Source organism: Hippopotamus amphibius, chromosome 11, assembly GCF_030028045.1.
Source record: "Hippopotamus amphibius kiboko isolate mHipAmp2 chromosome 11, mHipAmp2.hap2, whole genome shotgun sequence".
Taxonomy (NCBI): domain Eukaryota; kingdom Metazoa; phylum Chordata; class Mammalia; order Artiodactyla; family Hippopotamidae; genus Hippopotamus; species Hippopotamus amphibius.
The window spans coordinates 84,406,383-84,432,056 of NC_080196.1; the positions used below are offsets into that span (position 1 = coordinate 84,406,383).

General features: G+C 42.0%; 1 protein-coding gene across 2 annotated transcripts in view; it reads right to left on the reverse strand.

Moving 5' to 3' along the window:
- PIEZO2 (piezo type mechanosensitive ion channel component 2) overlaps positions 1 to 25,674 on the reverse strand; it is a 338,838-nt gene that overhangs the window by 44,464 nt on the left and 268,700 nt on the right. For both annotated transcript variants that reach the window (XM_057700316.1, XM_057700315.1), the window contains 8 exons: positions 24,370 to 24,466; positions 23,151 to 23,310; positions 20,635 to 20,724; positions 18,623 to 18,744; positions 17,510 to 17,581; positions 13,215 to 13,321; positions 8,214 to 8,328; positions 3,260 to 3,319 (listed from right to left, as the gene is read on the reverse strand). In XM_057700316.1, coding sequence (XP_057556299.1) covers positions 3,260 to 3,319; positions 8,214 to 8,328; positions 13,215 to 13,321; positions 17,510 to 17,581; positions 18,623 to 18,744; positions 20,635 to 20,724; positions 23,151 to 23,310; positions 24,370 to 24,466 — 823 coding nt within the window. The remainder of the gene's footprint in view (positions 1 to 3,259; positions 3,320 to 8,213; positions 8,329 to 13,214; positions 13,322 to 17,509; positions 17,582 to 18,622; positions 18,745 to 20,634; positions 20,725 to 23,150; positions 23,311 to 24,369; positions 24,467 to 25,674) is intronic.

Below are 25,674 nucleotides of genomic sequence, written 5' to 3' on the forward strand. Positions count from 1 at the left end.
GGGACAAGCTCTGCTCGGGGTCCCACCACGTCCCTGACGTCGTGACTCTCCAGCACCCCCGGAATTCAATGTGAGCTCTGGGTCACAGCTATGACCTAACTTATTTTAGGTTAGAATCAAAATAAAAGAGGGAAAATCTCATATTAACTGTCTGTCTTATTCATTGCTTCCTGTAAACCAGTGGTTTTTCAACTGATTTACAAGGGACGCTTCAAGACACACCACCAAATCACCATTCATGTCTACGTTTTTAAAATTTGGCTTTAAAAAAATTAGTTTTATTAGCTATTTCAAACACTGACTCAATAAAGGGAATACTTAGTGAACATGACACTGTTAAGAACTGCCTTACTGTTTGCTACAAAAAAATCAAAGCACCACCACCAACACCCTCAGTAAGAAAAACAACCTGTATCCTTCACTCTTCCCTTCATCAGAAAAAGGAAACCAGATTCAAGTGACACAGTAAGAGCACAATGAATTTATGATTAAGGACGATAGTTTGAATTTGTTGTAGTTTAAGGTCACTAATATGGCAGGTAGAGAAGGACAAAATTCACTGACACAAGCCTTTCTGTGCTGGGGTGGGGCGGGGTGTGTGTGGGGCGGGGTGGGGGGGGTCTTTCTCTGCACGGGGGCCGGCAGGAGACACTTCCAGCTTTGTAGCCTTGCTGTCTCTGGCTATCTTGGCTGTGCTGGTGTGAAAGCAGTCTCAGACCGTGGGTGGATCGTTTATCAGTGGGCAGGGCTGGGTTTCCAGACTTTAATGATGGACACTGATATTTGAATCTCATAATTTTCATATGTCATGAGATACTCTTCTTTTGATTTTTTTCCAGGCATGAAAAGCGGTAAAAGTCATCCTTAGCTAACAAGCCACAGAAGAACAGGTGGCAGGCAGGATTTGGCCCAGGAGTGGTAGAGTCTCATGACCAGGTGGATGGCCCACCCCTTCTCGCTGTCCTCGCTCTACTTTAAAGACCGAAAGGAGAACCAGAGTTTGACTTTGTAATGGAAAAAAATTATTTGTACATTGGGTGGCCTAAGAGAAAGGCAGATCTTCTCTCAGGTGAAGGTTTTGCTCTTTTCAAAGGAAAACCATCCACAGGAAGCTTAGCGAGAGTATGGGCTCCAGACAGAGTCCAGGTGGGCCAGACACAATGAAGAGGTAGATGGTGCTACCAACTGAGGTCACAGGAAACTTGGAGCTGCTAGCTGGTACTCTGGAAAAGGAGCTGAGGGAACCATGCGATGCAAAGGGGCCCTGAGCCTCCGGGTCAAGCAGGCCCAGAGGAACTGGCCGAGAGAGCACCACCTGGCGGATACTGACTGCCCACAGCCTTTTTGTGTAGACATCAAGGGCAAGTTTGACTCCTGGAGGCTGAAGGACTTGGGTCACACCTATTGATAAACTTTAGCAGCATCTTATATATATATACACACAAGTATATATATACTTGTGTGTATATATATACTTGTGTATATATATATACTTAAGTGTATATATATACTTGTGTATATATATATACTTAAAATATTTGCTGCTTTTATTTTTTAGGTTTTTTAATCTATTTATGTATTTTTATTTTTGGCTGACTTGGGTCTTTGTTGCTACACACGTGCTTTCTCTAGTTGTGGCGAGCAGGAGCTACTCTTCGTTGCTGTGCTGGGGTTTCTCATTGCAGTGGCTTCTCTTATTGCAGAGCACGGGCTCTAGGTGCGTGGGCTTCAGTAGTTGCCGCACACGGGCTCAATAGCTGTGGCTCTCTTGAAGCACACGGGCTCAATAATTGTGGCTCAGGGGCTCTAGAGCGCAGGCTCAAATAATTGTGGCGCACAGGCTTAGTTGCTCCGTGGCATGTGGGATCTTCCTGGCCCAGGGATCGAACTCGTGTCCCCTGCATTGGCAGGCAGATTCTTAACCACTGTGCCACCAGGGAAGACCAGCATCTTATATTTCTGATGACCTATTTTTTTTTCACATATTCACCACTATTTTGTTAGAAGCTGTGAAGATAAGCCTACTTATCGCAAAGTTTTGCTTACGGTGTTTCCGACTATGCTGGAGCCCTACATAACATCATGTGCACTTTATCCACTGGGTGATCACAGACTCACGTGGGAAATTAGCATTCTTATTTTTGTTTATTTTTTAACATAGAGCCTGGAGGGCATAGTCGTTAAGAGCACAGACTCTAGGCTCAGAGTCCTTGGATCCAAACCACACCTCTACCCCTGAGGGGTTGTGTAGATTTGGAGAAGTTGGCTAACTTTTCTTTGTCTCAGTTTCCTATCTGTCAAACTAGGAAGAGGGTTTTCCGGGGGCTGAACAAGTTCATGTGTGTAAAGCTCACAGGAAAGTGCCTGGCAAAGGAGAAGTGCCATCCAAAGCACGATAAAGCTTTGCAGCAATAAGGGGGTATCTGGTCCCAAAGACATATGAGCCGATTATCTGGACATGGAGACCAGGCTCGAGGACTGTGCCTCCGAGGGCTTGGAGAGCCTTCAGGAAGCCTCATTTTGTGTCAGCAGATGGCAACCTTGGATGCATTTGTGTCCAGAGCAAAAGAGCTGAAAACCGAGCCTGCCGCTGAGAGCTGCACACAGGAGTGCTATCCCCACAAGAGAGGAAGCAGCATGTCTGTGGGGCCAGAAAGGCATCTGGGGTCATTGCATTTGGAGACCTTTGTTTCGCCTTGTTTTTTCCTGATGGAGAAAGCTTCCTCCCAACTGTGGACTCCGCGAAGCCCAAACAGCACCATGACTGGGCTGGGGGAGAGAGGACACTGGACTGTGTGAAGTCCTGAGCAAACATATTGGGGTTTGGTTTTCTCCCCTAAAATGAGGAGGTTGGCCCAAACCTGGAGACCCGCTCATTTTCCCAGTCACTTACCTCTCATTTCACTCCTTTTCCATGTGCTTTAAATTAATTGCCAATTTTTTTTGTGGGTCTGCTCTGCTGGCTTCCCTAGGACATTTACAATTCGCTCCCCAAACCCCCTTTCATAGGCACTTGGATAAAGGAAGTTACAAAGTGACTCTAACCCGACATTTCACCCGTAAAGGTCAGGTCTACTTTTCAGAGTCCCTTTGCAATTTCACTAGAGATGAGATTTCAAGGGACACTGATTATTGAGTCATAGCCAGAAACAGGATTTAATTCAGGCAGCCTTCCATTACGTACCATTTGGGCAAGAAACAAGTTCCACTCCCCCTCCCCACATCCCTGCCCCACTGATGGGAGCCTTTATTTTGTTACCTGGTCCATCAGACTTCTTCTTGACTGGTTCATTCTCCCGGTCTTCCCACTCCACAGGACCTGCCAAGAGTGTTCAGGAAACACGAGTTACATCCTTTCAGGATACATTAATGCCAACACCACTCTTCTGGATTCAAAGGAGTTTTATAATGAAATCTAGGACATTCTGCCTATTTGAAAAGCTCCTGGGGAAAAGCCTTAAGAATTCTGAGCTTTCAGATTCTCTTCACTCCACTCTAGAATGGGACCAGGGATAGGTAAACCAAAGTCCTCTGGCCAAATCTTTCCTGCTTCCTGAGGTTAAATGGCCTGTGAGTTCAACTATTTTTAATAGTCGAAAAAAGTCTGAAGAAGAATATTTTGTGCATATGAAAATTATATAAAATTGAAATTTTAATGGAACACAGCCACACCTATTTGTGGACGTACCGTCCGCGGCTGTCTCACCCCAAGATGGCAGGGTTGAGTTGCAGCAGGAGTTTACAGCCTGCAAAGCTGACAATATTTACTACCTAGCCCTTTGCAGAAAAACTGTGCTGACTCCTGTTATACACTATGAAGTTGTAATTCTGAACACCTTGGGATAATGTTATAAATTTCAGTGTGTCACCCTCTAAAATGACATCACAGAGTTTCATTTTATTTCTTAATCTCTTCTTTAAGGCTGAGGTTGTCAGACCTAGCAAATGAGAATATAGGACAGCTGGTTAAATTTGAATTTAAGATAAACAACGCATCATTTTTTTGTGTAAGTGCATAAATTCCATGCAATATGTCCAAATTACACTGAAGCTTAAAGATTATATGTTCAACTTGAACCGGGCTTCGTGTATTTTATCTGGTAACTCTATCAAAGATGATTCACAACCTGACTGAAGTCAATCTTCCCAAGCTTATTTTCTACTCTGCTCTTTTCTCCTGCTCTGTTTCACATCTCATCTTTACCAGTGAAGCTGACCTGCTCTTAGTTTTCTTCTGCTCGACTCTGGTCAAAGACCATCTTTTTCATGAAGTGTTGTATCCTTTGCACTCTGGGCCATAAGTCACATTTTCTCCTCCAGCCAGACGCTATTCTATCTATGCTTCTTTTTAAAATGGAAACCTTGCAGTTTCTACGTCAACAGGGGTTTTTTTTCCCCTATACTTGTGCTCCCTACTGGTTAACATGGAGCAGTCTGGAGCCAGGACATCTGTTACGAATTCCAGACCCACCACTCACTGCCTGGCTATGACCAGGGCAGGTTCCTTTACTCTCTGGGACCTCATGTCCCCAGGTATAGGGCAGGGAGGGAGGGGTGAGTGAGTTACTGCGCAGAAAGCACAGCCAGCACTTTGGAAGGACAGAAGCTACATGCTTCCTCTACCAGTGAAGAAAGGATGATCCCTTGTATGAAGAAGGTGCCGAATAAACATTTATTAAAGGAATGAACAGTTATTTCTGTCCCAATACCCTTCAATTATTGCTGTTTTTGATTTGCAGGTAAATGATGGTGGATTTACACATAAAATAATCTTCATGATACAGACAATGAGATATTCACAAGATGATTAACGATTTTTTTTAGAACTGGTCCAATAATCTTGAAAGAAAAGATGTCTGAGAATAGTAAATACAATTTTGGAAGGAGGGGGCGTAGTCCAGGAAGTCTGCAACACTAAATATTAAAATTAACTCAAGCTACTGGACTCATCGGCCCAGATCTAGACAGTAGGAAAGTGGATTAGAATACAGAGTTTGGAAACAAACCTTAAGAGCCATACCATGAATGGGAGCTTAATCATCAGGAAAGGAGCATTTAAATTCAGTAGAAAAGGAAAGACTCATTTATCAAACAGGTTAAGTGTGGAGCCTTATGCCAAAGTCACAAGACAAAGTCCCGGAGTTAACCTGACTGACCCCCACAGCAACCTAATTCCAGAGTTAACTCGACCCCCATAGCAACCTTTGATTCATGACTTGGGCTAGCTGATGACCCAACCCCATATTAGGGAAAGTATTCACCATATAGGACCCGAGCCTATCACCTAACGACACCTTTGCCTTATTAAAGGTGACCAACCGATTACTGCTGTCATTTTCTTAGCTGGAATTTTCTTTGTCTTGGGATTATAAAAGTTGGCTGCAAGCCCACGAGAGGGTCTACTCTCCCTGGCTACAAGAAGTCGGCCTGTTGTCTTTGCAGCATCCCTTCTCTCTAATAAATTCTATCTTCCTTACATTCTGCCTTGTGTCTGGAAATTCTTTTCCAACCTGTGCTCGCACCCCGACATTAAGTGTAATAGATCTCTTTCACAGGATAAAAAAAAATTCAAAAGGTAAATAAAATGAAGACGAAATAAAAGAAAACGTTTGTATAAAATTTGGGGGGAAGACTTTCTTAAGCAAGATGAAAACACAGAAATTGCAAAAAGAAATTCAGACCTATTTGGCATCAGAAAACAATTAAACCTTGTTCAGAAAACATATACTATAAACTAGATCAAAAAATAAGCCTTGGATTGGAAAAAACATACTTGTAACACATAAAAAAGGATAATATCCCTAACATATATTTCCTGAATTAATGACAAACAAACCAATAGAATGATATTATGAGACATGTTAAAAATCTTTCAATCTTAGATGTGAAAGTAAAAAATACCAAGAAAATGTGAAACAAAAAATGCTCAATCTCATTAGTTAGGAAAATTCAAATGGAAATAAAAGCCATTTATCATCCTTGAGAAAGACACAATAAAAAGAGTACTAATAGCCTATGGGATACGGCTATAGGGAAATAGACACTCCTGCACCTTATATATAGGAGTGTAAATTCCTAAAACCTTTTGGGAAAATAATCATAAAAGTAAAAAAGAAAGCACCCAGAAATTCCACTTTTGATAATCTATTTTGTGGAAAGTGTGTGTTCTTCCTGACTTTTTGCCATGCATCTAAATACACACACACATATGACTATATATGAATTTTTGTGAGAGGATATCTATGATAGCATTGTTCATTGCGGCAAAATCCGGAAGCAAACTTTATGTCCATTAGTGATGGAAGAGTTGGATAAATTATGCATACCCATATTATAGGATATTGTGCAGTTATTAAAAAAGGATGATATAGTTTTATAAATACTTAATTGGAGAAGTGTTCATGATACATTGCTAATGAAACTACGGGAGAATTTACAAGGCATGGACTCATGTTTGAAACAAAGGAAACAGTACCTGCACACAGGTATGCACACTGCAGGAAAGCAGTGGAAGAGAACACAATCAATACAAGGATTTGGCGCCTTAGGGTAGCTTTCCAGGCCAGAGTGTGTGTCCTCGTCTTTGCTGCATGACTTGCTATATCGTCCATGTCTTAATTTTGCCTTTTTAAACCAATGAAGTAAAATAAAATGAAAGCTACCAGGAGGTAGCAGGAAGCAGAATGGTCAAAAAAAAAAAAAAAAAAGAGAGAACGGCTTTGCAATTAGAGCTCCATCAGAAATTACGTTTTCCTTTTCTTTTCTGAATACATTTTTAATATCACAAGGAATATATATATATATGCATTTTTTTTTTTGTAAAGAACTAAACTCTAACAAGCCTCAAGTTCCCTTTAATCCTACCTCTTAATCTCAGTCTCTCCCCATGCCTGCCAGAAGCCACTACTGTAATTAACTTGCTAAGTATGCTTCCTGATCTTCCTCTTGCATTTACACAGGACTACGTGCACCCATTAAAAATGCAAAATACTGTCGGGAGGTACTTTGGTTTCCTTTGTTTCCTAGATGGTTTCATAATGTGCCTGCCAGTTTGCTACATAATTCTCCTCCTTCAACAATACATCAGGCACTGTTCTCCAAGTCAGTTCCAAGTACTCCATCTCTTTTCTTAAACTACTAAAAAGTACATCATAACATTTTGGTAACATAATTTACTTGATCCTTCTTCTTCATGTGGACATTCAAGATGTTTCCAAATTTTTGTTAGTGATGAATAATGTTTGACGAATATCCTTAGACACGTGCACTTATGCTCATGTGCAAATATTCACTCAAGCTAAGCCACACACCTGGAGATGGGATGGATCTCTGGTAGGAGACACACATTTAAAATTTTCGTAGATACTGACACGTGCTCTTCAAGGTGGATGTGCTACTTTACGACACCACACTTACGCCTTCACTAGCTCAAACAGTGATATTATCAAATGTTTAGGTCCTTGCCAACCCAATAGGTTAAAAAAACAGTATGTCAAAATATTTAGTTTTTGTTTCTTGTATTACTAGTGAAATTGAGCTCCTTTTGGCCATTTCTATCTTCTGATCTTGAATTGTTTTTCATATCCGTTCATTTCGGGTTGAATTTTTCTTTTACTGACTTTTAGAAGTTCTTATATCCAGAACACTAATCTTTAGTCTGATATATAATGGATATACTTTTCTCAAGTGCCCCACTTGCTCTTTAACTGTTTTTGGTGTGTTCTGTTGTCATTTGGAATTCTTTTCCTCCTTAGAAATGTGTTCCTGTCATGTTTTTTGAAATGAATCGGTATAATGTTGAATATGGCATTGGTAGTTATGTTCCATTTTTGGTTCCTGACTACTCTTTAAGTGTGCTTTCCCTTTTTTTCTTGATCATATTTCCAAAGGTTCATCTTATTAGTTTTTTCCAAGAACAGCTTTTCACTTAATGGTTAGGTCTTATCTTACATGTCTTTTCTGTGACTTAACAACCACCTAAAATTATTCTTTTCCTTTCACTTTATTTTGCTTCTCTCTCTTTCCATTTTATGAAATGCACCTTAACTTAAATTCATGTTTTAATTTATTCCAAGATCTGAGTAATTAAGGGCAAGTAAAACACTGCTCTCTTTAGACCTCAAGCATTTCATTCCTCCCAAGCTTGTCCTTTGCGGCTCCTCTTTCACATTCGAGGCCACAGAAGCAGGGGTGCTGCTGCACCCATCACTCACCCTCCCCAGATCCTCTTCTCCTTCTTTTCTGTTCTTCTCTCGCAGATCTCTTTTTCTCTTTGCGTCTCTGTCGGAGTGCCGTTTTAGGGTCAGTGATCCAGGCTTGATAAACAAACTGAAGGGGGAAACTTTCATTATTTTCTGGATTTTTAATAAATTGAATTAAAAGAAAAGGGACCAACACCAAGCTTCCTGACTTTCAGAAATATAATTTTTTCTCTCAACACAAACTAAACTTCCCTTTCACATATCCCTCAGTATGCTGAGCTGACCTGTGCTATTTCCATTATCATGAAATAAAATGTGAAAACAGATGTTGTGGGCACATATTACAGTCGGTATCAGACAATCATGAGATACTTTGGGTCCATATACCACCATGTCTCCCACATCCCCACATTCCACCAGCACTTGTAATACTTAGTTCCTGACTCTCTTGCATCATACACACTGGGAAGAAGCTGGAAGCCTGGCTCAGTGTCATTTGTTTTCTCCCAGCACAAATAAACTTTGAGTTAAGCCCAAAACATCTTTTGTTAATTTACTTTGGGAAAATACTTTTGCATGTTTGATACTCTCTCGGATCTGTTTGTTTGTTTGTTTTGTGCCATGCAGCTCAGCTTGTGGGATCTTAGTTTCCCCCACCAGGGATCGAACCCGTGCTCCCTGCAGTGGAAGCATGGAGCCCTAACCACTGGACCACCAGGGAAGTCCCGATTCTCTTCCTTGTGAATAACAGCTATTAGTGGCAACTTGAGAAAGGGCTTTGTAGGCGGATTAGTATTTAGGGAGGAAAAATAATGTGATATGAAGTTAAGGGGTTATTTCAGAATGGTACAGAAAGAAAACTGGGGTGCTTTTCGTTGCCTTTTGTCATTTTCGTTCAAGAGCTGAAAGTAGTTGCATTGATACATTAACAACCAATAACCACAATAGAGCAATTTTGAAAGGCCCACCCACCCCCAAGTCATGCAGAAGGAACAGAGAAAACCCTGATGCGCCAAGTCAGCCACCCACAACCACGAAGCCAGGCAGCATGCTCTGCGTGCACCCACAAACACACCTGGTCTCAGGGAAGCTGGGTTTTCTATTAGGAAGATAAAGTTAAAGGAATGTTTCCTAGGGCGCTTGTAAACCCAGACACTTTCATTTTATTCTATACTATTTTCATTTTCTGAAATCTTTGAAAAACAGAGTGTAAGCAAACCACTGGCATTGTAAAAATAAAGAGGGATTCAACTTTCCCATACATGGAAATGTAAAGGTCATGGGTTACTAAGACAGAGCACTGCCTTTTTCTTCACAGGTAGAAATCTGAATCTTATGGGCAATTCACACACACGTAAGATCTGTATAGTTTCTGAATAATAAACCCAGGAGGCAAAAAAAATATTCTATTTTATGCCAAAAACATATTTTGAAAAGTGAGAAGATGACTTGGAATTTGAAGGAGATGCACCCAAAACAGGAATTTATGGTGATGTCTACTGAGCTTGGGAATTCTATTAACAATATCTCTTGAGGTTTAGGATGTTAATTGGCAAACTTGCTTCTGCAAAATATTGATTCTTTAAAAAATTCTGAACTGCTAAACGCAAAAAAATTTCAGGCTTAAGACATACATACTGTGATGTTTTCTTAAAATAGTGTTATTACGGTATTGCTTTTAGATAATGCAAAGAATGCCAAAGTGGAAAATAAGAAAGTGTATTCAGGATTTGTGAATGTATTAGGTGCACAAGTCTTTTGCTCTGAAGAAAAATGAAACCACTGGGAGGGAGGGTGGGAAGGAGAGAGGAGGGGGCTTCAGGACAGAATTGAAGGAGTCCCATAGAAAGGTCTCAGGCCACTCGGATGCTCCCTTATTAAAGGGCCTTCCTGGTCTACAGGTGGTGCTGAAATGATTCATTCTATCGGTGCTTTCTCATTGAGATGAGAGTTTGGATCGTGCAAATAAGAGAAAAGGAGGGAGGGAGAGACTCTTATGACAAGTCCTCATTTGTAGGTAACTGGTTTTCATGTCAATGCTTGGAAATACAAATATTTTACAGTTCCTGGAACATTGCACAGAGGACCAGGCTGACTGTTTCAGGAAAAAGCTGGTAATGAAGGAGGAAGAGGAAACATCCCAATTCTTACTGAGTTAAGACACCGAATTAAGTTTTTTTCTGAAATGTCTCAATTCTGAAGTTGCAGCGTAACTACCACCCAGTGCCATGGTGTCTCTGAAGAACAGACACATGTGCACTAATCCTACGTAGAAAAACACATGAAAATGTGCATAAATGACGCCCGGCTTCTCCAACTACCGTTGACACCAGCCTGTACCCCCAACTTCATCTCAGATTCTACCCTAAGTGATTTCATGGTAAATGTTAGGGAAATGAGATTCCTTTAATGAAAACTTCTTACGCAAAAAATATTTAATTTTTGAAACAGGAGAGAATTTTACTGGAGAGCCTTAACTGAAGTTGGTTAAGTTTTCTAAAATGTTAATTCAGTTGTGATCCAGAACTTTCTTTATGTTGCCAGTAAGAAGGTCATCTTTTGTTTGTTTTTAACAATAAGATGGGGGATACTCACATTGTAATCTTTCATATATATTCCTAAATATCAGTGGAGAGACTCACAGGGCCGTCATAAAAGCAGAAAGGAAAAGAAACTCAGAAAAGTGGCAACAGGGAATATTAAATGAAAAGTCAGAGTGTTTTAAAAGGGAAGGAGCCCAGAGATCTAGACCCTGCTACTCAAGGCAGACCAGCATTTATGCTTCAGCCTGAGAAAAATATAGAATTTCAGGTCCCACCAGACCTGCTGAATCTAAATAACCTGCATTTAAATAAGACCCCCAGGTAAAAGGTGAGAAGCAAAAGTCTCCCTCTCTATCCAAGCCCTGGATGAGCATTTTATTATTAGTTCAAGTGCTCATTCCAGATTAAGGCAGGAGAAACGGCTTTCTATAAAGTACAAGAGTAATGATTAATGACTCATGATTTCCAGCAAGGAAGCGACCATGCATAGGTAGCTGGATACTCTCTGTTGGGCACTGGGTGAATTAACAAATAACTGCAACAGTCTATTCAGCAGCATCCCTGATGATGTGGAGTGTGGAGGCTACATGGACCGTCTACGGCAGCTCCACCCAGTGAGAATAGAAGCTGAATTCAGGGCAGAAGATGCCAGAAGAGTCCACTTTAGGGAGATGGAGGCTTAAAAGGGAGCCAAAAAGGAGACGGAGCAAAATGAGTCTTTTATTACTGACTCGTAATTTTACCAGCTTTCTGAGAAGAATGATCATACTTTGACACATCATATCTGATGCATGCAACCAGATGTGACCCTTTTAACATGAGATGTGACTTAGGCAAAACTACGAGAAGGGCAGAAATTAGACCTGTATCTGCATTTTCTCTTTCTATTTTTTAGTTGGTGCTGATGTCAACTGAAAAACAAGAATCACATAATAAGAAATTTGGCTTCTCGGAACAGTTTTTGGAAAAGTTTTCCTAATATTTTAAATTCTTCTAATTCCTCCATCGTACGATGTATAGAAGAGGGAAAACGCAGATGTGGGGCAACAGGGGTCTGCTCGTCTAAAGGTCTACAGAGCGGAGGGCCACACACCACACACCAGTAAAACATGAAATACCTTTGCAGCTCTGAGTAAATACTGAAGAAGAGTTTTGGGAAGTTTAATGACAGACTTTGGCAAGGCTAAAATGGCTGACGCAAACTTCCCAATAGCTCTCTACAAAGAAGGACAAAGCAAGAGTCATTAGTAGGAAAAACCAAAAACGGATCGGTTACTATGCAACATCAGTATGAGCTTGTCTCGACAATTATATATCGACTAGGTTAAAACATGCTCATCATTGAATGTGGAATAAAATGTACCCTGCTTGTAGGTCAGGAATAAAGAAAATAGTCTCTCGTTCATGTAATCTGTAAAAATGGTGAAGATGGTCATGTTCTCTCCTCTGCTGCGTGATGAGCGATGGTTAGAAGAAAACTCATTGGAATAAAAAGAAACAAGTCGAGTCATTAGTATTTGGTAAGCCAGCCGCACACATGCACACAGACACTCATCAAGAGACACACGCAGGTAGCAGCCCAGTGACAAAGCATCAGAGCAACGTGTCCCCGTGAATAACTTAGTTCTTCAATTTCATTGAGAGGACAGGGGTAGAGGTAACCTGCCAGCTTGAGAAGACCTGGCCAGCAAGCTGACAATGGCCTTCTCATGGACACATCATGTGGCTGGAGGGATGTCCTTCTGTGTGCCCCGTAGTCTAACAAATGGGAAAAGAACAGTCCTGTATATATTCCTTTGTAACAGAAACCTATACTAAGTTTTCATGCCATATGTAACTCCACTGACAAACCCACAGTTTAACAAGCACTGATTATACATTCACTGGATACACAATACTAGGCTATGAGTCCTATCACCAAGAAGCACAGTAGTTTCTGAAAAAGAAAGGCAGTTAAGCTGAGAACATCAAAACTGGGCTGGAGGTTTTCACGATTTTAATATATTCTAATATCTTTAGCAATACAAACAGAACTGATTTTCAAAATTTGAAGTAACACTGAAATGACCGTTTGTTTTCAGAACAAAGCAAGGATTTCATTTTCATGGTCAACTATCTCACCTATGGGACTAGAAGTCCACTCAAGCAATCCAAAGCTATGCCAACAAAAGAAAGTTCCCCAAGGAAGTCTTATTTTTGTTTAGAGCATCAGATTTTTTTTTTTGTACGCAAATGAACGAAGCCCTGGCTGGACCAGTGCTCGTGCAGGAATTCTTGCAGTAATGATGGCAACGCTGGCAGCAAGCAGAGGACGGGGCAGTGAGGAACACACAATTTCAGATGTAAATCAGAAGCTTCTGGGAGCTACAACATGTGAACACAGCAGAAGTCTAGACCTGCAATCAAGGTCTGTCTAAAAGAAAAACTCTTCAACTAGCAAAAGCCATGATTCCCTCATCCCCATAGTTACCTGGAAAGCTGACCTTCGTGGAGGCTCTTCATCTTCCTTTTTAAATTCTTCCTCTTCCTCCTCTTCACTGTCCGTTTCAAACAAATAATAATCTCCACTCCTGACCACTAAGCAAAACAAAATATTTACTTATTTCTTGGAAGAGATATGAGGTAATTGGGGGCGTACGAATGAAATGCCCCCCAAAGATTCACAAATGGTCCATCAAAGAACCACAGTAAGAGACATTGGTAAGGAGGAGGAAACAGGAGATGAGGAGATGCTACACGGTCTTCAGAGCACCAAGCCTTGTCCAGGCCACAGAAGAGACCTGGCCGCTGCTGGGTTCATCTGGCATTTTCTTCCTTTTTCATAATAAATTTTACACAGATGCACCAGATCAACTCTGCAGCAACCGGTTTTGTTACCAAGATGGCCAAAGGACTGAAAACTATTATTGTGTCACAATTCAGCACTTTGGGGCCTTTAGACAAGCCCAAAATGAAGTGGAGGTTTTAGTGCTGCCTGAATGGGTCCAAACTGCTGTAGCAAAGCTAATGGGGGTGATTTGGGACCAAGAACCAGTGTCACCAGCCTCCTGCTTCACTTTATACCGTGCAGACACGGGGCTGCAATGCAGATGGAAAGATATTTGAAAGAGTTTTTAAAAAAATCACACATTGTCATGAAGAGAAAATGGGCAGGTAACATTAAAAAAAAAAAAAAAAAAAAGAGCACAACCACAAAAACACCACCACCACACTCTGGCTGTTTCTATACCTAGGATGGGATAGATGGAGGCCTGGTGGACATGGCCCATATGGTTTAGTACTCTTAGGCTTCTGGTCAACCAGGAGCCCCAATCACTTACTGAAGTTCGAGAACTGTACTGACCATAAGACACAAAGCACAAACTGTGTGGGTCATCCTAAGCTGGCCTGACATTTTCCCTGCCAGGATGGACATACTGCTGTCTAAGCATGGGAATAGAGAGAGCTGAAATGTTCAGAGAGTTAGGGAAGTTCGAGAATGGAATCTTTATCAGTTTGATCATTACTTTACCAGAGAAAAGAGACTCAGCATGTGCATTTCTGATGCTACAAGAACTGTATCATCATTGCAGGAAAACATATTCATATTTTCAAGCTACATTCCTGTTTCCAAATGCTGAGATGTCTTTTGGATGACATCGTGTGATGTCTTTTGGACTTGTCTGTTGTAAGGTCATGGGAAACCCTGGCTTGTTGAAAATTAGTTGCTTGAAAATCACTAAACACAATAGTGAATAATTTCGCCCAGATTTCAGACATAGCTGAAGCCTCCATCTTGAAGATGCAGAGTGAACAAATTGGGCCTTATATCCTTGAACAGAAGCTCTGTAATTTGTTATTTTTATTTTGAAGAGAGAACCAGGCCCAGAGGACTGGGCCCAGGCCTGAGGAAATAAATGCAATTCAACATAAGGTAAGAATAAGCAAGAACAAATCAAAGTCACAGCATTCTGTTGGACAGTGAGGGAGACCATGAAAGTAACGCTTCAGGTAAGCTCAGACACTTGAGGGAAAGTGACACGGACTGGACATCATGTGGTCATTTGGTAAAAAAACGAGGTTTCCAGGACTGAACATTTTACCCTCATTATAGGCTCTTAAATCAACAATAGCTTCAACTGTATTCAATCATACCTTAGAGAATGTCTTTTCATGTGGACACTGAGTCCAAACATTTTTCATCATGAGCAGTCACAACATTGATTTTTATCATTTGAAAAATGTTGCCAATTTGTATGTAACAAGTACAATTAACACATTAATAAAAGAAGGAAGTGTTTTAAAAGTCTCCAATTCCTTTATAAATTGTTACTGAAATAAAACTAGGAAATAGAGACTATTTTCTGAAGTTCTATCGGCTAGTGATAAGTAGAGAAGCGCTTATATATATGTTTGTGGGCTCTGATAGGAATCCTGCCTCCAGCCTGGGTCCATATACATACCATGGATGCTGATGCTGACAGCTGAGTGTGAAAGTGACTTTTAACATCCCATCACCTGTATCCCCAGAAACTTGGCTCTTTATTTCTGATATCTGACAATAAAGTGAGGCTTGGCACTGACTTAGGCTGTACAAAATTGACATGGAGACACACTGCACTATGACGGAAGGTATCATTGAACAGCAATGATGCGATGGTTTGTGTGCACATAGATATGGAACTGAGAGGGTGTTAAGATCATGTTAAGATCTCGGATGCTTACCGATAATGTGAACAACATAGCAGCACTATTATTACATCGTCAACAGGTTTACACAAAGGTATTGCAATGACACTTACTCTTACACTTGGCCCCTCTAAGAAATGTTGAAAAGCTCAATGACTTAGATCAGAAAAAGGGCCTTCAGTAAAGTGCTTCCAGATCTAAAGATAAATTTTGGAACCCGTCGTAGTCTACAAAATAAACTACATGTCAATTCTTTTCCTTTCCTTACCAGCTTGTAAAAAGGAATATTTTTTGTAGAAAAATTTTAGCACCACAGTCAGACTCTGATTCCAAACTATGAATGGCACACATCCCAGCATTATTGCACTGGAAGTCTTGTAACAGGCACAGGTAGTGTAATACCAGCCTTCAAGAACTCGATATAATGAGGGTGAAATGAATCAGAAAATCTAAAGTCGATAACCTTCAGAGGAAGTTCTTTCAAGGATAACCAACTCATAAGGTGATGATCAAAGACCATATTCAGTTCCTTCCGAAATGCAGTGTTTACAAGAGCAGAGGAAAGAACCATGGTGATCGCAGTGGGAATGTACCCCTGGGTGAAAAGACAGAACATCAGTATGACACCATTTTGAAATGGATAGGTCTCTCTAAACTAGTAAAGGGCCCTTTCAAAACAGAAAGATCAGCACAGTTTACTTGTGACTTGATAGAAACCGGCACACAGCGTCTGCACTATGAGATTGTTAGTGTGACTGACACGCCAGTGGACCACAAGAGTCACACTGAATTTTAACTTGAAACTTTGTCTTTTGACTTGAGCAGCAAATGAAATGAAACTTTAGAACTCATGGATTTTTTAATGCCATAATGCTAAAATTCAGTGTTTGGGATTACATTTGATTACATCCAGGTACACTAAGCAAGTTTTGAATATCAATTCCTAAAACTGGCTTGCCGATTTTAGGAAATTATTTCTTGGGTGAAAGGTCAAAACCAGATCTAAATGACAGTAAGAATCAGGTGAGGGAAAGGATTCTGATCGGTTTGATTTTCTAGTGATTTTGAATATCACCCTATTGATGTTACAGACCTTGGTGATATGACTTGTTTAATTACATCAACTACAGTAACTGAGACACAATATAAGACATAAGCTGAAGACATTATGAGTAATTTGCAAGATAATTAATAATTATTCAATATTCTAACAAATTCAAGGAGGGCAAGATTGAAATGGATAATTCCATTATACCATTGCCAATAGTGAGTGCTGTGTCCTTTGCAAAGCAGAGCAGATATAGCCACTGAGTTCCACAATTCCTCATTCCTGTGAGTGTGTGTGTGTGTTTGTGTGTGTGTGTCTGTGATCAGTGGGGGAAAGGCACTAATTCTGTGTGGCTATGAAGCTCTGCTTTTCCAAAACCATCTTCTGACTTTGCTCTGAATTGGTCCTGGCTGAGCTGCTGGTGCCTCTGAGGCCAGCCACATGCTGGGCTTGGATTTGGAGTGTAGTTTTAGAGCTTTTTTGAAACTGGGAAGGAGACAGGGTGAGAAAGTAAATGCATTTTAAGGTGCCCTCATCTTTATGTTTAATAAATTGCCCAGAAACTTTACATGCAAATGGAATTAAAGCTCTGGGAATCGGGGCAGGGAGGCTCGTTGGCATTCACGCCTAGTGCCTTACAAAGAGGGTCACAGACACTCCGAATATAGTGGTTCTCCTTAAAGCAGAGTTCCAGGAGGAGCTGAAACGCATTTTTAATAAGGGTTTTCAGCCATGAAACAAATACATCTCAGCAGAGCTCTTGGACCTCAGAATTGGATAACACAGTAGTCAATCCCAATTCCCTTTCTGAGCCCATAAGTAGTGCCCGGGAGCACGTAAGCCACATGGTAATCAGCTGATTGCTCTGGGAGATTCCGTCTGTCAGGCTCAGAGACCGCGAGATCACAGTTTTCCTACCCTCTGACCCCCTATCAAGTCACAAGCGTCAAACCATGCATGGAACACACAGGTCACGGGGACGCCTGAATTCTGGTCAAGGATATAAGGGTTAGAATTGATGAAATCGTAAGAGGATCGAGAAAACCTACTGGAAGCATGATCAACCCAAGGTCGCCACCACTGCTTTTTTTTGCCCTTGGCTTTCTGTTTGTCTGCTTCTCCTAAAATAAAATATGTCCAAATATTAATTCTTCGAAAGTGAGAAAACAAACTTTGAACACCACGCTTTAATAACTCAATTGTCAAAATCTAGACACGTTGCAAAAGTACATCAGAAGTCAGGAGAAGAGATTCTGCTGAATCTGAAACGTATACATGGGTCAACAGTCAATTTAACAAGGTAAATATTCAGTATTCTATTAACATAATGCCACACTTTCAATTTCTTTTCAGTAACTGAGGGCATACAAAGAAGTATAATAATGAAGGGATTATCTGTCAAAAATGCATCTCACAGTAAATTTTCCATGCAATTAACAGAAGAGAAGCATCACTCAGATATTACAGAACAATTTAGTGGCAAATAGTTTGTTAAAATGCATATATTCCAATAACCAGAAATTTCTCTTCTGATCATTTTAATGCATGGTTGGAAGAATACAAATCTGCTATTGATAAATAGATATTATGCACTGGCAGAATACCATGCATTATTTCTCCATTCCCGTCAAACAGAAAAGCATGCAAACATCTTTAAAAAGAATTTTTAAACTTAACTGTATATAACAAATCTATAATCAGATATAATAAATATGTATTTCATCTTAAGTTTCATTGGAACAGACCATAATTGAATGATATTTTGACTATTCAGAGGCATACATATTTAATTTTAGTATAAAACTTATAGAAATCAAAGACAACAGTAGACTGCATATCTTAAATCTCTTCCCTAAAGGAACAAATTGAAGCAGACTCATCCTATTTTCTTCAGAATCACACGTCTGTGAAAGAGAAGCTAGGTTATATTATATGTCTTGCTGAACGGGGGATACTTGTAGAGTCATGGATTCATTAAATATGTACTTTATGAAACAAACAAATGCATCCCACTCAAAATGGGAACATCAAAGGTGCTGAGTTAGAAAATACATTGATAAAACTGGCAGAATGATAGGTAATGTTATTTCACAGCCCTACCCAATAGCATGCTTTCACTCAACCTCAAGGTACTCTGCTAAGAAGGAAGTGTTTCAACATACTTTCATCATCCTCTTCAGAGAGTTTTTGGATGTCTTGGCCTTCCCCTGACTCCTGGGTCAAGCTCAGCATCCTCTCCTTACCCTTTTTGTATTTCTGCTGCCTGGCTTTGATGCGATCCATCCTGTACAACAAAACAGCAGCAGCAATGCCAAGAACACACCCACAGTTACCTACACACCTTTAGGCAAACAGCTAAAATCATGGACAAAGTGGTTAGCATTTGGAACTTGTGGAGGTCACTTATTAGTGACAAGTGTCTCCTTGTTTTTTTTTTCTGTCCATGTTATTTTGCACTACACAGATGCTAGCTCAATCACGTGATCAACAGTAATTATGCTAAATACTTTGTCCACTTACACCTTGTACCAAAGCCATTCTGAACATAGCCCATTATGAAATATAAATTCTTTATTCTCCCAGGTTTTGCATTCTTATTTTTTTTAGATACTGTTCACCTCACATAGTTGTTGTGAAGATCAAGGGAAAAGATGTATGGGTGTGAGAACTGTTTTGTAAATAGCAAGTTGCTCCTCAAATGTTCTCGAGTATTCTGTCAGACCCCAGGACTCTTCTCTATGTCAAATCTAATCTTTTGTTGGATCTAGAAGAATGCAGAATTGCATCTTTTTGTCTGTTTATTCAGGAAGTCTATTCGGAAACTGCAATGCTGAGCTTTATCTCCCACATCTGCCCTCTTGAAAGGTTTCATTTCTTAATTTAGTTTCTTAAAATTCTGAATGTATGGCCCAAGTTTTTACACTGATTTAAGTGACATTCCTGCTTTGGGCAGTTTAAATAATATTTTCAGTTTGTCTTTTGCAATGATCATTCTTCATTCTTTTTTATTCTGATCTCTCATTTGAGATGATGGAAAAATCCAGTGATGTGAATTATAGTAACAGGTCTCACTTACGGGAAATTAGGAACACATTCTACATGTAGGTTCAAATTTGTTATTTCTCTAGACCCGATTAAGATAGCTAGAAACAACAACAGCAATAGTTATACCATATTATATTTTCATTACATATATAGTTTTACAAAACTCATATCTTTGATAGTGAAAATAACCATGCCATGGGATAGTGTGATTTATACTGGCAAATATTTTTGCACAGGGAAAGAAGCTGGGAAATGAGGTCAGGATGGAATGAAGTAGTCTTCGTAAACTCAGGGAATTTTCCTGGTGGGCTGACAGAGTATCTCCATTTTCTTGGAGAAAGTGGCTAGGTTTTGAATTCTATATTCATCAGCTGTTAAACTTGGACCGAAACGTATGAGGTGCTACCAATCCTCAGAGGTTCCACTTACTGCTAGAGCTTTCACTCTAAGAAAATAATTATTTTCAGTGGGTTAATTTATAAAAAAATAAAGAATTCTCAGATCACCTGGGTGGAGTTGGTCCATTGCTTGAGTTCTCCAGAATGGTGTGATGGGAAAGGAGGCCTTGAACTGGATACAGGGAAATGTGGGTGTTTTTCCACTGCTGCCTCCAATTAGTTGGGGATTTTAAGTCACCTAATATGTGGGTCATCAGTTTCTTCCCAAGCAGACTGGATTATATTATCTCTAAAGATCCTTCTAAAGTGAGAACTCTGCATTTGTTCACTTAACCCACAGATGTGATGGATTTCACTTCAAGTGAGTGTTACTGGGGACGACCTCGTCTCACTCATTAATTTGTCTAATCTTTACCAATACTCAGGTAGAACTGAATCCTAACTTAAAACGGGAAACTGGAATTCAGAGAATTTGACAGACCTGCTCAGGGCTCCAGAGTAAGCATCTGAACTAGGACCCGACATTGGTCTTGCCTACGGCAGCCCCTTTCCCCCCACCCCACTGCTGTCCTCCTTCGGACCATTTCCATTTCAGTAGACACCCAGAGCAAACACCTGGGCAGCTGCGAAAGTTACCATGAATGGATTCCGCAGGGCCTGGGCCTCCCCGGGAGCCGAGAGCTGGCAAAATGGGACCAGGCAAACCCCAAATAAAAGGAAAGCATCCTTACTGCCTCTTCAGTTGGTCCATTGACTTTTTCTCTTCCTCAATCCTTGCCTTTACAGCCTTTACAATTGTGGCCTGGAAAAGCTCAGCCCCCCTAAGGGAAAGTCAGAAACATGGAATAAATGAGCATTTTCATCAGTGTTACCCACCTTCCCCAGACAAGTTACTAAGGGCTAGAAAACATTTTTGGGGGGGCAGTTGCCTGGAGTCTCCTGGCTGGGAGTGGGAGTCCAGAGGCCCATCTAGAAGCCCCTTCCCCGTGGATGGACACACACAGCCTCCCACCTCCCCTGGGGGAGGGTCTGCTCACAGCCCTGGGGTTCAGGGAAAAGAAAACGCTGTGTGTTTTCTGAGACTGTCAAGGACTCTTCAAGGCTGTCCCCCAGCAAGTGGTCCTCACCTGCCCTCATTATGGTCATCCCATGAGGGCACATTTAAGGAGGGGTGAGTTCAGGTTCATTTTCTACTCAGTAAAAAGGAAAGGGCACGGAGGGAGCTGGGGCTTCGAGAGGGGAAATGCAATGGGATGTGTGGTCCAGCCTCTTTCCTTTGATCTCCTCTTCCTGTCCTTCCATTCCCTTCTGTTCCTTCTCACTTTTCAAGCCACTTCTGGGTCCCCTAGAGCTCATCAACCTCTCAATATTGTCAGCTCTGTCCCACTGTGGTCCGTCCCATCCACTTGGAAAATCTCAAGTCTGCGGGAGCCCGATGGGGTGCCAGCCATGTGCTCTGGATGATGGGGTGTCAACAGTGCAGAAACGCAGGGCTGTGCTGAGGATCCACTGAACCCCCCACCCCATGCCCCGCAAATTCTGCTTTTCTACAATGGCTGTTTCAAGCTCCTTACACTTTCCTCAAACTAGGATTCCCTTCCTCCTCTCACTCCTGTTCATCCCTCAGGCTGCAGCTTGGAATGGAGGCTGCCTTGGTCCTGCCCAGCGGCTGGGGGTGGTTGTACACCTGGATACAATCCCCAGGTTCCCGAATGCCTCCTGCTCATATGAGTCCTGCCTCCTGTAGCGGCTTGCTAACAGGTCCCTCTCCCCGCTGTCTGCAGGCTCTAGGAGGGCAGGGCGAGCGTTCGCCTGATCTTAACAGAGCGGGCAGCGAACAAGGGAATGAATGTCTGTTTTTCAGATGTTGCATTGAGTTCAGTGCTTATTAAGACATGGCTTTTCTTTGATAAGCATGAGCTGTACTCTGAACCAGAGCCATCGGTTTCTACAACAGGACAAATATGCTTTCTGAATAACTGCAACAACTTTGAGAAAAAGCTGAGGCTTAGTATCATGTCCTCGGCATCTAAGGACCGAATTTTAGAGGAAGGTGAAAAAGATGCACTTACTAGCAAAGGTACCGGCTGCTACATATAACTAATTAGGGTTATTACTGAACATCAGTTGTGCGCTGCTCTGAAAATGCTGTCCTGAATGTTAGGAAAACAACTATAATAGTAAATTCTCTGGCCAATACTGTCCCTAAATGAAGTCGGTGTCCATCTATATGGTGAGGGCTGAGGGTGCAGCAAGGCTCCTCGGATTAAACGTAGGTGCTCGACTGAGTCCTCTTTCTATTTGGCTCCAAGTTAGTTGACAAAGACTGGGACTCCCCCCTGTAAACGGACCTTTGAAAGACACATTTTATTTCTCCTGGCAGGAGAAGAAACAGGCTCTGGAACCACAGGTGGTACAGATAGAGGTGAATCCCTTAAACCACAGATCAGAATGATTGATGCTGGCAACTGATATGATACAAGCTAGCGTTTATCAGGCTGTTTAGCACCACAGGGCCCATGGGATGGAGGCAGGGCTGGGGTCTCAGAGACAGGGTCACTCTCAGGGTTCACACAGCTGCCCTTTGACCCCCATCTCAACGGCATCCTCTTTAGTACCTAGTTCTCTTCCCAGTCTTTTCCCCAAAACCTATACAATTGGGGGCAGAAAACGGAAAAGGGGGGAATCTAAGGAGAAAGTAATATCAAACAGTGCTAGTGGTCCAGAGAAAATCAGGTTGTTGGGGAACAGCCTGAAAAGAAGGGAATAAGGAAAGACGCATAGGAGGGTTTAGGGTGAGGCTGTGCTCTCCCGTCTATGGTCTGAAAAGTAACAGGTGGTTATGTTTTTCTCTATCTTTACAAGTTTCTTCTTAAAATGGCGGGGGGTGGGGGGAATGGACTAGACTATGGACCAACATGGTCTATGTTCCTGTTCTGACTGAGGCCAGAAGGAGCTACTCCAGTGATGAGGTCTGGACCGAGGGGCTCAGATGACCCGTCTGTCTTTGACCTTCGAGGGTGTCCCGAACTTTGTAAGGTGTGACTCCCTCCAGAGACCTGCTTGTTACTCTTCTGTTTTAGATCTTGAAGGCCTTGGCCTAAAGCCTAGTGGGATCAGTTTTCCTGAAAGGAATCTCTTAATTTCTTGTGTGCTCTACAAGCAATCTCAGACAGCGAGCAGGGTGCAATAGCACTTCCTGACAGGCTTCTCAGGAGAAACCGCTTGATTCCATGGCCTGACCCACCTCGATGCCAGGATCTGTGAAGCTTTTATATCTGCCACCACGTGCAGGAAATAGTAACTCATGAAAACTCTTCTCTGCAGCAGGAGGAAGGCAAAGCATATGCTGTCCCAAATAATCCCCGCTTCCCCACTGGGTAGTTTACACGAGGAATCATCATCAGCTGGTGCAAAAAAAGAAAAAAGAAAAAATTAAAATTAACACCCATTTTCACTGTTACTTTATAAACTCTGTGGTATGATCAGACGGGAAATCACACAGGCATTAGAGCAACCTTCCAATACATCGACCCCTGTGCGAGGACTTATTTACAGCCAAGGGCACACACTTCCAATCCGGTATCAACACTGATGTGTAAGGCTGACCACAAAGTGAGCTCTCGATAATGTAAGGCACAGGATGGAGAGGGACCCCTTTCCCCTCAATAAGGGCCAAGGAGAAATAACATCTGCATGTCCCAATGCCAGAGGAAATCTCTAGTACAAAAAAAAGATACCCATTCTGGGAATGGGCTCCATTCTATTGAAAGAAGGGGGTGTCAACAGCACATCTGATCCTAAGTCAGAACAGGCTCCAGTGCCTCTTCATTCTCCATAAAGTGCAGCCTGGATTGGAAGGCAGAGGTGGGGTGGGACGTCGTGTTCAAAGCCCCATCCTGGGCTCCAGGAGAACAGGGAGGACGGTGGTGCTGTCCAGGGTTCTGATGCAAGAGGCAGAGGAGTGGAAATGGGACTCCAGCCTCCAACCCAGAGGGATTCTAACTCCAGACACCCTACTGCTGCTTCCAACTATCTTCACGTGGTGGAGGTTCTCTGAGCTTCAGAAGAGGGGGATTCTGGAGGCAGAGCTACTTTGCTGACTGAGATTCCAGCTGCAGCAGCCACAGGTGTGTGTGAACATCTGCAACCCTTCCCATCATGACTCAAAGACTTCAGGGCATAGCTAAAGGCCACAACCACCCTCCAGACCTGCTTGGGGAAGAGGCTGGGATGTCTGTAGAAGAGGATCAGAGATGCCTGGGTGGGTGGGGGGGGGGGCAGCATGGGGCGTGTCCTGACCACAGGTCCCCAGCACAGCACAGCCCACAGCTCCGTGCAGACACGGAATCAAACATCCCTTCACCTCCTCCCTTCAGGGGCTTTGGCCCAGTTTTTAAATTAGAACAATACAACTGCCCTTTCTTCTTTGTCCTTCCATTCCCAAATCTGCTTTTCGTACTTACGCATTTTGTAGCCCTTGACTGTGCAGGCCAGGCTGAAAGCTTGGATCAACCAGCAACTATTTTGAACCAACTTTTCAATATAGCCACATGCTCCTATCTGAAAAAAAAAATGGGGAAAGGCACATCCTGAAACTCCACACACAGAGAAAAAGGCTGATGCCTTGCAATCCCAACATGTGCAAGATTTCCCGAAGTCTCAGTACTCCTGGTGGTGGACAGGGCCCCAAATCCAGCCCCCATGGGGTAGAACACCTGGTGCTTCACTTCCTGGGGGAGCTAAGCCCAAGGAGCAAGGGGAGAACCCTCAGCATGATGCTTTCTGCACTTGGTCCTCTCTTTCGAAGAGGAAATCTTAGGCCATTGTAGGAATAGGCCTGACTCTGTGATGGCAAACAGCTCAGCGTGGATCCCGGGCTTGGATTCTGGCAGAGCTATTTTCTCACGAGTCCTACAGAGCCAGGCATACGAAACCTACGCTACTAGCCAGGAGATGATCACAAACATGAGCTGCCTGGTGGAGTTCTTGCAGCAGGAAGAGAGTATGTGCTTTGAGCTGATTCTTTTTCTGCCAATTCCCTGAGTAAAGGAGATTTCTTTGTTGACCATGGTGTGGTTGTCTCGTAACAGTGATTTCTCATCACAGGTAAGTTAACATCCCCAGGGGGAAAAGAGCCTCATCCTCAGGGAATATCTTCCCCCTTCTGCCTCCCTGGACACCCCTAAATCTCTTTCAAGTTTCTGATGGGTTCATAGGGCATCGCCTCCAGGAAGCCTCTTCCCAATTTATCTAGGCAAGAAATTAGGCACTCTGTTTTGTACTGTTTTCCTAAAATGTTTTGATAATGAGCATTAATAGAGTGTACTATAATTGTTTATAAGAAAATCTATCTTCTCTTTCACGATGTGAGCTCCTTACAGGTGAAATCTGAGTATATTCACCTTAGTTCTTCAAGATATAAAAGTGCCTAGTAAAGACCGGGTCTGCAACCCAGGTTTAGAGAAATGAATGAATAGATTCTGCAGCCACACACTTTCCGGGAACAGCCATTGCGATCAGCCTCCAGCCCCAGATCTCTGCCCGGCAGACTGGCTTTAGGGCGAAAGGGTGAGATCTGCTGTCCTCTCTCATCCCCTTACCAACAACTCTCAACACCTCCCCAGAGACAAACACACACTGCTGGGGTTGAATTCATGAATAAAAATCATTTTCACTATCTACTAGAAATTTAATATTCTGATGGACGGAGACAAAATAAATTCTTCAAACACATACTCCTGGTTACACAGACTTGGCTTCCCCAGACC